Source organism: Pan paniscus, chromosome 21 (genome assembly GCF_029289425.2).
Source record: "Pan paniscus chromosome 21, NHGRI_mPanPan1-v2.0_pri, whole genome shotgun sequence".
NCBI classification, from domain to species: Eukaryota; Metazoa; Chordata; class Mammalia; order Primates; family Hominidae; genus Pan; species Pan paniscus.
In genome coordinates this window covers 41,568,381-41,584,762 of record NC_073270.2, presented here as the reverse complement: position 1 = coordinate 41,584,762, position 16,382 = coordinate 41,568,381, and the positions used below count along the sequence as shown (strand labels likewise).

Below are 16,382 nucleotides of genomic sequence, written 5' to 3'. Positions count from 1 at the left end.
ACCACACTCATCTAATTTTTTTTTCATAGTGAGATGAGGTCTCACTATGTTGCCCAGGCTGGTCTCAAATTCCTGGCCTCAAGTGATCCTCCCACGAGAGCCTCCCAAACTGCTGGGATTACAGGCAAGAACCATCGTGTTTGGCCTGAAAAATACTTTTCTAAAAAGTTGCAGCTGGGCATGGTGGCTCACGCTTATAATCCCAAAACTTTGGGAGGCCGAGGTGGGCGGATCACATGAGACCAGCCTGGGCAACATAGCGAAACCCCGTCTCTACTAAAAATACAAAATTTAGCTGACCGTGGTGCACGTTGGTAATCCCAGCTACTCGGGAGGCTGAGGCAGGAGAATCGCTTGAACTCAGGAGACGGAGGTTGCAGTGAGCTGAGCTGGCACCACTGCACTCCAGCCTGGGCAACAGAGCAAGACTCTGTCTCAAAAAAGAACAAGAAAAAAAAAAATCATTCTCAGACAAAACTTGGTCAGCCTGAGGCCCAGTAGTTAGCAGAGTATTAATAAATATCTGAATAACTTCATCAAATGAAAAGTCAGGCTGGCCTAATAGTCAACCCTACAGTGGCATCAAGAGGCCTGACTTCCCTAAACACTCACTTCAGAGATCATGGAGACCACACACACCCTAGTGGAATGTGCTTACAATGGTATCACTGGGACCCAGACTCTATTCTCCAGGTGCCAGGATCCTGACCGTACATATTATCCTCATAACTCTTTGTCTGCCCTTTTACTAGCAAAATTGAGCCTCTATTAGTCAAGTTCCCCATCCTGTCTCTTCACATGTTCAACTCTGGCAAATGAAACCCAACTCAGTGCTCTAAATTCCGGCATCCCAGTTTCCACTAGCAACTCCAATGTTACAGACCACCCTCAGTCACCTTGCATCTAGAAAGCACATTTTTTAAAGTTTGTTAGTGTTCATTTAATTTCTAAGCTATTCACAAATATTCAGGACTATGTCATCAAGTATATTAGGAACTCCTAGACAGCAAGTACCTGCATACTTCCAGGCAGAGTGACAGATGAACTGTGACTGTTTTAGAAAACAATGACTGAAATTCAGGGGGTAAAAAGTCAAACTATCTTTTTTGTCCAGTTTTCTTTACACTTATAATTTCTACCCAACTCCTGACATAGTGATTAACTTGAATAAAGCGGATACCTAGGCAGTAAATAAATACTGAAAATATACTATCAAGCTCTGATATTACAAACATCCCCCCCCCCACCACCTAAGTCATGAGTAAAAACAACTACAACTCAAATGCCTTACCATCCTTGTTAACAGCAGTGACTTTGGCCGGGTAAAAACGACAATCAGACCAGCAAGCAAGGACCTGCTCATTTATTTGAAATTCCTAAAAAACATAAAAAAAAAAAAAGATCCTGTTACCAACCTAATTTCACAGGACATACAGGACATACCAGATCTCATAAAAGAGGCTGGGATTGATAAGAAAGTGTGAAGGGAAAGTAGCTGTTGAGATGGAGGAAGATATTTCTGTTGTTCAACACTAGGAGTTGCTATAATTTCGGTGTCATTTGTCCTCACCAAAAGTTAACGTTTTCAGTGCAGCAGTGTTGAAAATGGGGCCTATGAGAGGTGTTTGGGTCATGGTAGCAGATCCCTCATGAATAGATTAATGCTGTCTCACAGGAGTGACTTCTCGCTCTCCTGGGAATGGATTCATTCCCAAGAAAGCAAGTTGTTATAAAGCAAGGCTCCTCCTTCTGTTTGGTCCCTCTCTTCACACTTGTCTCCCTCTTTGACCTTCCACCATGTATGACACAGCATGAAAGCTGATGCCAGAAGCCAGTACCATGCACTTGAACTTCCCAGCCTGCAGAATTGTGAGCTAAACAAACCTCTTTTCTTTATAAATTACCTAGTCTCAGGTATTCTATTATAGCAACACAGAAAAGACTAAGACAGGAGTCAAAACAAAAGGGTTGGGACACAAGACCTCAATAAGCCCAAGAGGTCTGGGCAGGCACAGAACAGCACTGATGATAATTCCACCCTAACCAGCATACATTCTGAAAATGAGTCTAAGAGGCCAGGACTACTAGGATACACATCCAGTATAGGAGTCAGAAGATATGAGGCTACTTCATACTCAGGGAAGCAGCACTTAATGCCATCTACACTTCTAAAGGGTCTTTTGCCAGGGAAAGCAACCATTCACCTTTAATATTTTATACTCTTTTCCCAGCACACAGTTTGCACTGATAAATTTTGTACAATGGGCCAGGTGCAGTGGCTCACACCTGTAATCCCAGCACTCTGGGAGGTCAAGGTGGGCAGATCACCTGAGATCAGCCTGGCCAACATGGTGAAACCCCGTCTCTACTAAAAATACAAAAATTAGCCTGTGTGGTGGCGGCCACCTGTAATCCCAGCTTCTCACGAGGCTGAGGCAGGAGAATCACTTGAACCCAGGAGGTGGAGGTTGCAGTGAGCCGAGATTGCGCCATTGCACTCCAGGCTGGGTGATACAGTGAGACTCTGTCTCAAAAAAAAAAAAAAAAAAATTTGTAGAATGAACACTGAAAAGTCAAATGGAACAATACTGAATAATCCTTACTTGGGAAAAAGAAAAAAAAGGCCAGCAATAGTTCAAGTTCCCTAATAGGGTTAAAACAGAAAATAAGCCGGACACAGTGGCTCGTGCCTGTAATCCCAGCACTTTGGGAGGCTGGGGCAGGTGGATCACCTGAGGCCAGGAGTCTGGCCAACATGATGAACTCCCACCTCTACTAAAAATACAAACATTAGCCAGGTGTGGTTGGATGCGTCTGTAGTCCAAGCTACTCAGAAAGCTAAGACTCGAGAATCACTTGAACCCGAAAGACAGGTTGCAGTGAGCCAAGATCATGCCACCGCACTCCAGCCTCGGCCATACAGTAAGACTGTCTCAAAAAAAAAAAAAAAAAGAAAAAAGAAAAATAGAAGGCAGGGCTGAGTCAGATCCAAAAGCAGCAGGACCATTATAGATGTCTCAATGCCTGTTTAAAAACCTTAAAACTAGCCAGGCACAAGGGCACACGCCTATAATCCCAGGACTTTGGGAGGTACGAAGGATCTTCCTTCTTTGGCAGAAAGATCCCTTAAGGCCAGGAGTTCAAGACCAGCCTGGGCAGTATAATAAGACCTTGTCTCTACAAAAAAAATTTTTTAATTAGTCAGGCACAGTGGTACATGCCTATAGTCCCAGGTACTCAGGAGGCTGAGGAAGGAGGATTGCTTGAGCCCAAGAGGTCAAGGCTACATTAAGCCAAGACTGCACCACTGCACTTCAGACTGGGCGACAGAGCAAGAAAACGTCTCTTTAAAAAAAAAAACAAAAAAAGACGAGTTAATGGGTGCAGCACACCAACATGGCACACGTATACATATGTAACAAACCTGCACATTGTGCACATGTACCCTAGAACTTAAAGTATAATAAAAAAATTAATAAATAAAATTAAAAAATAAAACAAACTCTTATTACAGGAACAGAAAAAAAAAACACCATAAATGAAGCTTCAAAAGGTATGCTAATTGAAGTAAGTCAGACCCGAAATGTTACATACAGTATGATTTTATTTCAAATGAAAAACCAAACAAAAATAGGACTATAAACAGAAAATAGATAGATCAGTGGCAAGCCAGGGTCCAGAACTGGTCCAGGACTGGCTGGTGAAGACTGAATGAAAAGCAATTTGAGGGAGAGCTTCTTTTTGTCATAATGAAAATATTGTGTATCATATGGCAGTGGCTATCTGACAATATAAATTTGCAAAACTTATTAAACTATACAGTTTAAAATGGGTGATTTTTATATCACAAATTTAAATGCTTATTAAACTTAAGCTTATTACACAAAACTTACGAAATCATACACTTAAAATGGGTATAGCTAATTTAAATAAAGTTAGTTAAAAAACAAGAGTCTATAGTGCCTTCACCCTTGTTTTAATACGATAAAATTTCTAAAAATATTCTAAATTAGGGCTTAATCTGTAATCTTAAAATATCATTATTTTATGATTTCTTTGCTTCTTTTCTAAAGTTGATAACCCTCTTCGGACTTGATATCTTCTTCTTAGGATGAACTTTATATTTTATTGTTTCAGCCAGTGTGTGTGTGTGTGTGTGTGTGTGTGTGTGTGTGTGTGTGTGTGTGTGGTGATGGTGAAGAAAAATGGGAGATTCTCAGGGTGGGAATTTTATAATGACAGAGTGAGGAGCTTGACAAATCTTCTTTGGCAAGAAAGCAAAAATAAAGCTGGACAACATTATCAAAAAAAAAAAAAAAAAAAAAAAACCGGCTGGGCGCGGTGGCTCACACCTGTAATGCCAGGACTTTGGGAGGCCGAGGCAGGCGGATCACAAGGTCAGGAAATCGAGACCATCATGGCTAACACAGTGAAACCCCATCTGTACTAAAAATACAAAAAATTAGCCAGGTGTGGTGGCACGCACCTGTGGTCCCAGCTACTCAGGAGGATAAGGCAGGGGAATCGCTTGAACCCAGGAGATGGAGGTTGCAGTGAGGTGAGATCGAGCCACTGCACTCCAGCCTGAGCAACAGAGCAAGACCCCATCTCAAAAACAAACCAAAAAAACGGCTCTTGAGCTACTTGCTTGAGCCCACTCCCACTCTGTGGAGTGTACTTTCATTTCAATAAATCTGTGCTTTCACTGCTTAAAACAAAACAAAACAAAAAAACCTTAAAACTAATACTTCATACTGCATTTTGAAGTCAGTAAAAGCTCCAGGCATAGAGATAAAATTTAGAAAAATGGAATACAGTCCAATCAATTCCAAGTTCTTTAAGGGCTTATAAAAGACTCTGCAGGACGAGCTTACACCTATAATCCTAGCACTGTGGGAGACCAAGGCGGAAGGATCTCTTGAGCCCGGAGTTCAAGACCAGCCTGGGCAATAATACGAGACACTGTCTCTATAAAAAAATTTAAAAATTAGCCGGGTGTGGTGGGCCCGTGGTCCCAGCTACTTGGGAAGTTGAAGTGGAAAGATCGCTTGAGCCTGGGAGATTGAGGCTGCAGTGAGCCATGATTGCACCACTGCATTCCAGTCTGGGCAACAGAGCAAGACCCTGTCTCAAAAGAAGAAGACCTTGCATATGAGACTTAGTACAACGTTCTACATGGAATGATCACTTCTTTTTTTTTTTTTTTTTTTTGAGATGGAATATCACTCTGTCACCCGGGCTGGAGTGGAGTGGCATGATCATCTTGGCTCACTGCAACCTCCGCCTCCTGGGTTCAAGCGATTCTCCTGCCTCAGCCTCCCGAGTAGCTGGTATTACAGGGGCCCGCCACTATATCCAGCTAATTTTTTGTATTTTTAGTAGAGGTGGGGTTTCACCATGTTGGCCAGGCTGGTCTCAAACTCCCGATCTTGTGATTTGCCTGTCTCCGCCTCCCAAAGTGCTGGGATTACAGGTGTGAGCCACCACGCCTGGCCAGAATGATCACTTAACAAAAGACCAGACAGCTTAACAAAAGATCAGAAGATCTACAATGTGCCAGGCAGTGTTCTAGAAGTTAAGGATACAATGCCGTAAAATTGGTCAGGAGTTTGAGACCAGCCTGGCCAAGACGGCAAAACCCCGTCTCTACTAAAAATACAAAAATTAGCCAGGGTGGGCACCTGTAATCCCAGCTACTAGGGAGGCTGAGGCATGAGAATTGCTTGAACCCGAGAGGTGGAGACTGCAGTGAGCAGAGACTGCACCACTGCACTCCAGCCTGGGCAACACAGCGACACTCTGTCTCAAAAAACAAACAAACAAAATTGGGATTCTTCAAGAGCCCCAGGTGTCATAGAGATCTCAGGGTTACAACTATAGGCCTAAATAAGAACTGGTCTTCAGCTGCTACTAACATCAAAGATTGAAACACAAACAGCCCAATGGCTGACCTTGCATACTACAGAACTTCCCAGATTTGTTACTCACAGAAGATCCATCCTCTTCATGCAAGCCCTCTTTCCTCAGCTGTATTTTCTCTAAAGGGCGTAAATAAGGACTGTCCCAGCAGAACCACTCATCATAACGATGGTTCCAACGCTTGAAATGGATGAGTACTTTTCCTTCCTCGTAGTCAATGTCTTCTATGTGAGCTGGATACCTGAGTCAGAAAAAAAAAATTGGCATTCCTTTAATACCCACCCCAAATATCCAAATATCCATAATAGTACACTTCCAAACCTCTTCCCAAAGGAGAAGGTTACCAGGCCTACCGTTTAGAGACTCTGTGTAATTGGGTCAAATCACAAATTATGGAGGGTAACAGACTTGAGGTCCAAATCCTAACCTGCATATTCCTTAGTTTATGAACTATTTTATTTTATTTTATTTTTGAGACAGAGTCTCGCTCTGTCACCCAGGTTGGAGTGCAGTGGTGTGATCTTGGCTCACCGCAACCTCCTGGGTTCAAGCAATTCTCCCTGCCTCAGCCTCCCGAGTAGCGGGGATTACAGCGCCCGCCACCACGCCCAGCTAATTTTTGTATTTTTAGTAGAGATGGGGTTTCGCCATGTTGGCCAGGCTGGTCTCGAACTCCCGACCTTAGATGATCTGCACGCCTCAACCTCCCAGAGTGCTGAGATTACAAGGGTGAACCACTGTGCCCGGCCAGTTTATGAACTATTAAATTAAACTTTCAGAGCCTGAGTTCCCTCATGTAAAGTGGAAGAAGCACACTGGGTTGTAGTGTGGATTAAACAAGATGACATACACAGAAGACTTGAGCACACAAGAGGCAGGAAGAAAACATTTAACAACTAGATTAGATTTTACATGTGCCAATAAATCAGAATGACCATGCAACCCAGACTGTATCAGACAGTCTCAATTTTAAGCATTTATAAGCAATATAATGGAATACTGTGCAGTTTTTTTTGTTGTTGTTTGTTTGTTTTTTTGAGACAGGGTCTCGCTCTGTCGCTATGCTGGAGGGCAGTGGCACGATCTCAGCTCTCTGCAACCTCCACCTCCCTGATTCAAGTAATTCTCCTGCCTCAGCTTCCTGAGTATCTGGGACTACAGGTACGTGCCACCACGCCCAGCTAATTTTTGTATTTTTAGTAGAAACGGGATTTCACCATGTTGGCCAGGATGGTCTCGATCTCTTGACCTCATGATCCGCCCACCTCAGCCTCCCAAAGTGCTAGCATTACAGGCATGAGCCACCGTGCCCGGCCTTATACTACGCGGTTATTAAAAAGAACAAGATGATTTTATCTGTCAAGATATGGAAAGCTCTTCTAAGATATACAGTTAGATGATTCAGAACACTGTATATGCTAAGCTATTGTTTCGTTTTATTTTGATTGATTGATTGATTGATTGAGACAGGGTCTCACTCTGTCACCCAGGCCGAAGTACAGTGGCGTGATCCCGGCTCACTGCAACCTCCCTCTCCCCAGCTCGTGTCCCTCCAGCCTCAGCCTCCCAAGTAGTTGAGACTACAGGCACACACCACCATACAGGGCTAATTTTTGTATTTTTTGTAGAGATGGAGTTCTGTTACGTTGCCCAGGCTGGTCTCAAACTCCTGGGCTCAAGCTATCTGCCCAGGATAGCAGATCCTGGCTCAGCCTCCCCAAATGCTGGAATTACAGGCATGAGCTACCACACCTGACTTACTTTTTAAAGAGGAGAAAAAATGATATGTATTCACATATGCTTATATATGCATAAAGTATCTGGAAGGATGCCCAAGAAACAACAAAGGTTACTTGTGGAAAAGTGTGGTCAGTTCAGTAGATGGTTTCTTTCAACCTCCATTCAACCTTCTTTCTAGACTGAGAGTTAGGAAAATCAACAACTACATTTCCCTGACTTCCTTACAATTGGTGGCCAAGGTCATAAAGACCCTTGGGTTAGTGGCCAGGTCCAGTACAAGGCCTATCAAGCTTCCGCATACATGTAAATCATCAAGGTATCCTGTTGAAATGAAGATTCTGATTCAGTATGCCAAGCTGGGGCCTAAGAGCTCTCACAAGCTCCCAGATGTTGCTGTTGCTGCTGCTGCTGCTGCTGCTGCTGCTGGTGTGCAATAAGCCAGAGCCTAATGTCTAATCATCAGTTTCATGCATGTCAAGCAGCAGTGGTGCAGATGGCAGTGCCAGTAGTGACTTCCTGACCAGATCACAGCTACGATTGTGGGCCTTTCAAGATGATACCCTAAGGGCAGCCTCCTTGAGTCCCACTCTTCCAGCCCTTCCAACAACTTTAAAAGTACCCAATCCCCACGTTAAATCCTTTTGTGGTTAAAATACTCGGGCTGGTTTCTGTTTCCAGCATTTATTCCTGACACAAGAGAGGTATCTGGATAAGAGGTGGGAAGGGGCAAAAATAGGAGGGAGACTTTTTGCAGTATACCTTATAATACCTTTTTATTTCAACTATATAAAGGTATTGCTCATTCCAAAAAATAAACGGTTAAAAATAAAGAAAAATATTGTATGCAGTTTTTCTCTGAAAACACTTGTATTAATCAAATAGCTATTCTAGACTGAAAAAGTTTACATTCTATCTGTATTTTCTCCCTGCAACCTGGTTTGTACCACTTCCTTCCTTTCTTATATCCAGCACCTATACAGTGCTGTCCTAATAAACACATGCTACCTACCTAAATGAACAGGCCTGCTTTCTTGTGTCTGTATACTGTGTACTTTTCAACCCACACTAGCACCCTCTAAGGCAGTTTGCTTGGCATTAACTTATTGCAGTACTTTGCACATACTAGGTACTCAATAAATGTTTAGCAAATGAATTCCACTCCTCTTATTCTTCCCAAAGGTCATGTATTCTATCAGTTTTTAAATTCCAACATTCTCAGACTCCAGCAACCTATTCCAATTTCACTCCTCAAGTTCAGGCCCCCATCACTTCATGTGTGTATTCCTCATAGAGGACTGGAAGGGTATGTTTTCCATAATTCCTAATTGCTACTATGCATACCTTACTTGCTCAAAAATATTAACAAAAGACATAAACAGCCCTGAAACTAGTCTTCCTACTCCAATCCAAATGACAGCTGCTATAAATACAAGATACCTTGACAACAGACTGGCTAATTGTCTGATCTGACAAATGAAATAGTACAATTGTAGGAGACAAGAGAGGATTCCCTAAATCCACTCCTCTCTGTAAAATGGGGAGAAGGACATCAATATGACAATTATATATCTCTTACCCTCTCATTCATTCAGCCTACCTGAGGCTAGTAAACCTCTCTAAAATAACACAATCTGTCCTAACACATTCCTATTCAAACCACTTTCTTTTTTTTTTTTTTTTTTTGAGATGGAATCTCGTTCTGTCACCCAGGATGGAGTGCAGTGGCACGATCTCAGCTCACTGCAAGCTCCGCCTCCTGGGTTCATGCCATTCTCCTGCCTCAGCCTCCCAAGTAGCTGGGACCACAGACGCCCGCCACCACGCCCGGCTAATTTTTTTGTATTTTTAGTAGAGACGAGGTTTCACCATGTTAGCCAGGATGGTCTCGATCTCCTGATCTCGTGATCCGCCCCCATCGGCCTCCCAAAGCGCTGGTACTACAGGTGTGAGCCACCGCTCCTGGCTTCAAACCACTTTCTTTAATGGTTTACTATCTCTAGCAACAGCTTTCTCACACAGGGTCCTTGGACTAAGGCAGGAAATTTTCTTTACACGGAAATCACTTTTTTTTTTTTTTTGAGACAGGGTCTCGCTCTGTTGCCCAGGCTGGAGTGCAGTGGCACCACCATGGCACACTACAGCTTTGAACTCCTGACCTCAAGTGATCCTCCCACGTCAGCCACCAGAGTAGCTGGGACTACAGGCTCATACCACCATGCCCAGCTAATTTACTGGGTTTTTTTTTTTTTGTAGAGGTGGAGTCTCACTATGTTGCCCAGGCTGGTCTTGAACACCTGGGCTCAAGTATCCTCCTGCGTCAGCCTCCCAAAGTGCTGAGATTACAGGCATGAACCACCACATCCCGCTTGAAATCGCATTCTTTCTAACTTTTAGTATTTAAATATACCTTCTAAGTTAAAACGATAACAACTGTTTTTAATACCCTTCCTAATATGACACAGCCTTCAAAAAGAATAAGGCAGCTCTATGTATTGATTTTACTTTATTTTTTTAATGTATTGATTTTAAAAGATTTCTAAGAAATGTGGGAGGTAAACTCAAAGATGTCAAACAGTATTTGAATGCACTACCATTTATGTGGGGGAAGGGAGAGAGCCAGTACAGTCATACCTGTTTTTAAATGCGTGGGCTACCTCGGGAAGGAGGATCAAGTAATCCGGTTTGCCTCCCGGAAGGGGAACTGGATAGTTTTAAGCAACTGGAGAGGAAGCATGAGACTCATTTTATTTGCTGTATATCCTTTTGGACATTTTGAATGCTGTACCATGAGCACATATTAACTATTAAAAGTACATAATTACATACTTATTTTAAATGTCCTTATTTGGCAAAATTAAAAGTTGGCAACCTCAGGGAAAACCTTAAATTCCTTTGGATATGCACTGGTCAGAAGTCAGGATTCATAGAATCAAGTGTGAACTCCTAGGCCAGCAACTCCACTCACTCTGAAGGGTCTTTACGTCCTCAGCTAATGTAAAGCTTCTCCCTCATTCAAAAAAAACTTTACTGGGCACACATATCCAACTCTCTGCAGACCTAAACAAACCCCTCCAAGAGGCTCAATAGTAGCCAAGGCGCAAAATTTTCCAAAGATTAAGTGGTCCTCCCCACTTCCCTAAAGTGTGACAAAGATGCAAGTCACTTACGGCAGTGGGGACCCAATTACATTTCAGAGAAGAGGGAGGCTGCAAAAACCATCTTAGAGATCAACCTGGTAAGATTTAGTGGATCACAACTCTGCCTGCCTTGGCGACAGCTTAGCTTCATCAGTCAACAGGAATTTATTAAGTGCTTTTGATCTGACCAGCCAATTCTAGGTCTTGGAAGGGATTATACAAACATGTGTTCTGGCCCCTGCCCTTGAGGAGAACTAGACACATAAATGGATTAGGCTTTAAAACTATTAGGTTGAACCACATTTAATTGCTGATAATCAACTGCTTTTTACCTACCAAAATAGCAATTTTATCTGGTTCAACCTAAATATATGGACAACCATAAAGCAGGCTGAAGATGATGAGACAGAGTTAACAAAAGAGATGTGAATGGAATTTGTACAGGCAGAAAAGGAAGAGAGAATTTCTAGCTTCCATTTGTAACTAAGAGCCATGTGAAACTAAGAGACTCTAGTTTCCAAACTAACATTGCAGCTGGGAGTTACATTTCCAACCAACGGGAATACTGGCCAGAAAGGGGCAGATAATCAAACTAATAACAAAAATTAGCTCTTAGGAGGAGATAGGGATTAGGAATAACCAAGAGATTTTTGCTTTAGTGTGAATTTTTTTAAAAATTTAGTTAAATATTAATTGTATAAGTAAAAAATAAGTACTTTTTGGGGTTTTGTGTTTTTTTTGTTTTTGTTTTTGTTTTTTGTTTTGTTTTTGAGACAGGGTCTTACTGTGTCACCCAGGATGGGGTACAGTGGTGCAATCTCCACTCACTGCAGCCTCAACCTACCAGGCTCAGGTGATCCACCTCAGCCTCCTGAGTAGCTGGGACTACAGGCTCACGCCACCATGCTCGGCTAAGATACTTTTTTGGTATTTTTTGTAGAAACGGGGTTTTGCCATGTTGCTCAGGCTGGTCTCAAATTCCTGGGCTCAAGTGATCGCTGGCCTTGGCCTCTGAAAGTGCTAGGATTACAGGTGTGAGCCACTGCACCCAGCCAAAAAATAAATACTTTTAAATTAAAAGTTTTTTTTTTTTTTTTTTTGAGACGGAGTCTCCCTGTCTCCCAGGCTGGAGTGTAGTGGTGTGATCTCGGCTCACTGCAGGCTCTGCCCCGCCGGGGGTTCACGCCATTCTCCCGCCTCAGCCTCCCGAGTAGCTGGGACTACAGGCACCTGCCACCTCGCCCGGCTAATTTTTTGTATTTTTAGTAGAGATGGGGTTTCACCGTGTTAGCCAGGATGGTCTCGATCTCCTGACCTCGTGATCCGCCCGCCTCGGCCTCCCAAAGTGCTGCAATTACAGGCGTGAGCCACTGCGCCCGGCAAATTAAAAGTTTAAAAAACTTTTTTAAAGATATCAACCGATAGCTTCATGAATATTATGTTTATGTGCTGCTATGGCACACCCACAAAATGGCATATTATGTAGCCATAAGAAAGAATGAAGACACACTCTATGAACTGATACAGAAAGACTTCCATGACACATTAAGTTTTTAAAAAACAAGCTACAGAATAGTGCATATCTTATGATACCTTTTGTGTTATAAAAGAGGAAAATAAGAATATTGGCTGGGCATAGTGGCTCATGTCTATAATCCCAGCACTTTGGGAGGCCAAGATGAGAGTATCACTTTGAAGCCAGGAGTTTGAGACCAGCCTGAACAAGACAGCAAGACCCCATCTCTAAAAAAAAAAAAGTCAAAAAAAAAAATTTGCTACGAGTAGTGGTGTGTGCCTGTTGTCCCAGCTACTCAGAAGACTGAGGCAGGAAGATCACTTGAGCCAAAGAGTTCAAAGCTGCAGTGAACTATAATTGTGCCACTGCACTCTACTCTGGGGACAGAGTGAGACCCCATCTAAAAAACAGGTAATAATAAATTTTTAGAATTTTCAGCCTTTGTCAAGAAGATTATAAAACTTTTCTCTTTTATTTTATCTTATTTTATTTGTTTTTTTGAGATGAAGTCTCATGGTGTTGCCCAGGCTGGAGTGCAGTGGTGTGATCTTGGCTCACTGCAACCTCTGCCTCCCGGGTTCAAGTGATTCTCCCACCTCAGCCTCCCCAGTAGCTGGGACTACAGGTACACGCCACCACGCCTGGCTAATTTTTTGTATTTTTAGTAGGGACGGGTTTCATCATGTTGGCCAGGCTGGTCTCAAACTCCTGACCTCAAGTGATCTACCCACCTCAGCTTCTCAAAGTGCTGGGATTATAGGCGTGAGCCACTGTGCCCGGACTCTTTTATTCTGTAAATATAATGAACTTGATAGATTTCTTAAATTTAAGTTATCATTACTCTGCTAGAATAAATCATATTTGGTTTCATGCATCATTCATTTAATAAGTCTCTACTTGGTGTTCCAGGATTTTATTGACAAGAATTGTACCTCTTATAAATGAGATCTGTCCAAGTGTCCTTGTATTATGCCCTTCCTGCCCAGTTTCAGTATTAGGCTATGATAATCTCATACAACAAACTAGAATGCTTTATTTCATTTTCTATGAAACCACCTACTCTGAGGGCCTTCTCAGAAGGTAGTTCTTTATCTACCTTTCCCATCACTTCTATGGTTACTAGTCTGATCAAGTTTCCTACCTCTTCTTTTTTTTTTGAGACGGCATCTCGCTCTGTCGCCCAGGCTGGAGTGCAGTGGCGTGTTCTCAGCTCACTGCAACCTCTGACTCCCAGGTTTAAGCGATTCTCCTGCCTCAGCCTCCAGAGTAGCTAGGACTACAGGCGCCCGCCACCACACCCAGCTAATTTTTATATTTTTAATAGAGACGGGGTTTCAGCATGTTGGCCAGGATGGTCTCAACCTCTTGACCTCATGATCCGCCCGCCTCAGCCTCCCAAAGTGCTGGGATTATAGGCATGAGCCACCACGCCCGGCCTCCTACCTCTTCTTGAGTCAATTTTTCCTAAACTGATAAGAGAGTTTGAAATGATAATCAGGTACAACTTAAATGTTCAAAAATCAATAGTTTTCCTCAGAAGAAAGAGTTCAAGAGTCAACAAAAATGTTTCAAACTCAAGTCACAAACAAGATTTTTAAATGGCTAATATAAACACAAGGCTGCTAAGCACTTTACAGGGCAGGAACTATGCCCTATGAACTTCATTATTCAACAAACATTCCTGAGTTTGTATTATGAGACAAACAAAATGCTAGGTCCTGGAGACACAGAATAGATGACCAATCATCAGAGCCCCTAGGGTGGCAAGAGCCCAAAGAGAAGTTTGGTAAGCTCCATGGGATTTCCCATTCCTCTCCACAAGCAAAAAGATCAGAAACACTCTGGATCTCAGGAAGAAAGGAGAGAAAAAGAAGCATAGCTGGCTGGGCGCAGTGGCTCACACCTGTAATCCCAGCACTTTGGGAGGTTGAGGTGGGCGGATCACCCAAGGTTGGGAGTTCGAGACCAGTCTGACCAACATGGAGAAACCCCGTCTCTACTAAAAACACAAAATTAGCTGGGTGTGCTGGCGCATGCCTATAATCCCAGCTACTCGAGAGGCTGAGGCAGGAGAATCGCTTTACCTGGGAGGTGGAGGTTGTGGTGAGCCGAGATCGCACCACTGCACTCCAGCCTGGGAAACAAGAGCGAAACTCCGTCTCAAAAAAAAAAAAAAAAAAAACCATAGCTGTAGAATGAACCAGCCTGCCTATATCCCATAACCAGGACTAGACAGAAGAGAGGCATTATCTCTCCTCCATGTCCAGCCCAGGCTGGACAGTCTGGGTTTCTGCTGCTCTTCCCTGCCCCCTTCTAAAGCACTTGAATAAACCCTCCCCACTTTTTATTTATTTATTTATTTATTTTTGAGACAGAGTCTCACTCTGTCGCCCAGGCTGGAGTACAGTGGCATGATCTCGGCTCACTGCAACCTCTGTCTCCCGGGTTCAAGCAATTCCCCTGCCTCAGCCTCCAGAGTAGCTGGGATTACAGGTGTGCGCCACGATGCCTGGCCAATTTTTGTATTTTTAGTAGAGACGGGGTTTCACCATGTTGGCCAGGCTGGTCTTGAACTCCTGACTTCGTGATCTGCCCGCCTCAGCCTCCCAAAGTGCTGGGATTACAGGCATGAGCCGCTGTGCCTGGCCTATTTTTTATTTTTTTTAACCCTTCATTCTAAAGCCCACATTAAACTTTTTCATCAGAGTCCCATTTTTTCTAACTAGAGGGTTGGGAAAGGGTTCAGAGAAGACTTAGCCTTTGGATCAAACCTTCAGAGATCAAGAGTCTGAATCTCCCCCAGGGTATCCTGCATATATTACACATTCAATAAACGTTCACCAGATGTAATTTTTAAAAAGATCTGGAGCCACAAAACAGCAATAGAAATATATAAACAAACCAAGATGAATCATCAAAATAAACCAGTGATATTCATGTTGTAGATGTCAAGAAGACAAACATGCCCCAGTATGGGAACTCTTAATTTGGAGGGGATATATGCACATGGTGGTCACCATGACAAAATTAGTCACAAAACTGTTTTCCAAAGGCCAAAAAGCATCAAAAATTCTTATCTAAAATTCAACCTGGAAAGGACAGATAAGCAAAAATTCATAATAAATAAGGTTACCATAATAAGCTTAATTTAAGCAAGTCAGATAACTGGTCACTAAGCCAACCAAGAAGCCACAGAAGACCAGTATAGCCAATGTCAAATGGAAAAGGACAAGGAGAATGAACAGAAATCAGCAGAAGAAAAATTCATTGAACCATAATTCCACAAACATTTTCTGAGTACCTACTCTGGGCCAGGAAGTATATTAGGGTTTAGAAATACAGAATCAAATCTACTTTTTTTTTTTTTTTTTTGAGATGGAGTCTCACTCTGTCACCCAGGCTGGAGTACAGTGGTGTGATCTCAGCTCACTACAGCCTCCACCTCCCAGGTTCAAGTGTTTCTCCTGCCTCAACCTCCCAAGTAGCTGGGACTACAGGTGCCCACCACCATGCCCAGCTAACATTTTTTGTATTTTTAGTAGAGACAGGGTTTCACTATGTTGGCCAGGCTGGTCTCGAACTCCTGACCTCGTGATCCACCTGCATTGGCCTCCCAAAGTGCTGGGAATACAGGCGTGAGCCACCACATCCGGCCAGAACCAAATCTATTAAGATGCATGATCACAGCAACTGGCAGAGGATGACAGGCCCTACGTTACAACACACAGTAGACTTTCAATTCCTCAAACACACCACACACCTTCCCACACCGACTATGCTCCCTTTACCTGAAACAACAACCCCTGCCCACTCTTCCCAGGCAACATCCTTATCCTCCTATAGCCTCAGAATCTCTGACTACACTATCTCAAGTAGCCCCCATTTCCTTGGAGTCTGTGTCAGTTTCCTATATGTTTCCTTCATAGCATTTACCCTAATCTGTCATTATTTCATTTGTTTGTGTTTATGGCCTGCTTCCCCAGGAGACAACAGGCACTGCTAGAGGCATCTGTCTCTTATTTACTACAGTATAGTCTGGGGGAATAAAAGTATCTAAGTATGTCTATAGG

The 16,382-nt window shown here is 43.0% G+C and overlaps 1 protein-coding gene across 2 annotated transcripts in view; it reads right to left on the bottom strand.

Annotated features, from left to right (window-relative positions):
* The window catches only part of PHF20 (PHD finger protein 20), a 184,213-nt gene that overhangs the window by 103,606 nt on the left and 64,225 nt on the right, over nt 1-16,382 (bottom strand). For both annotated transcript variants that reach the window (XM_034947499.3, XM_055104817.2), the window contains exons 3-4: nt 5,989-6,160; nt 1,292-1,376 (exon numbers count right to left, since the gene is read on the bottom strand). In XM_034947499.3, the coding sequence (XP_034803390.1) occupies nt 1,292-1,376; nt 5,989-6,160 (257 nt within the window). The remainder of the gene's footprint in view (nt 1-1,291; nt 1,377-5,988; nt 6,161-16,382) is intronic.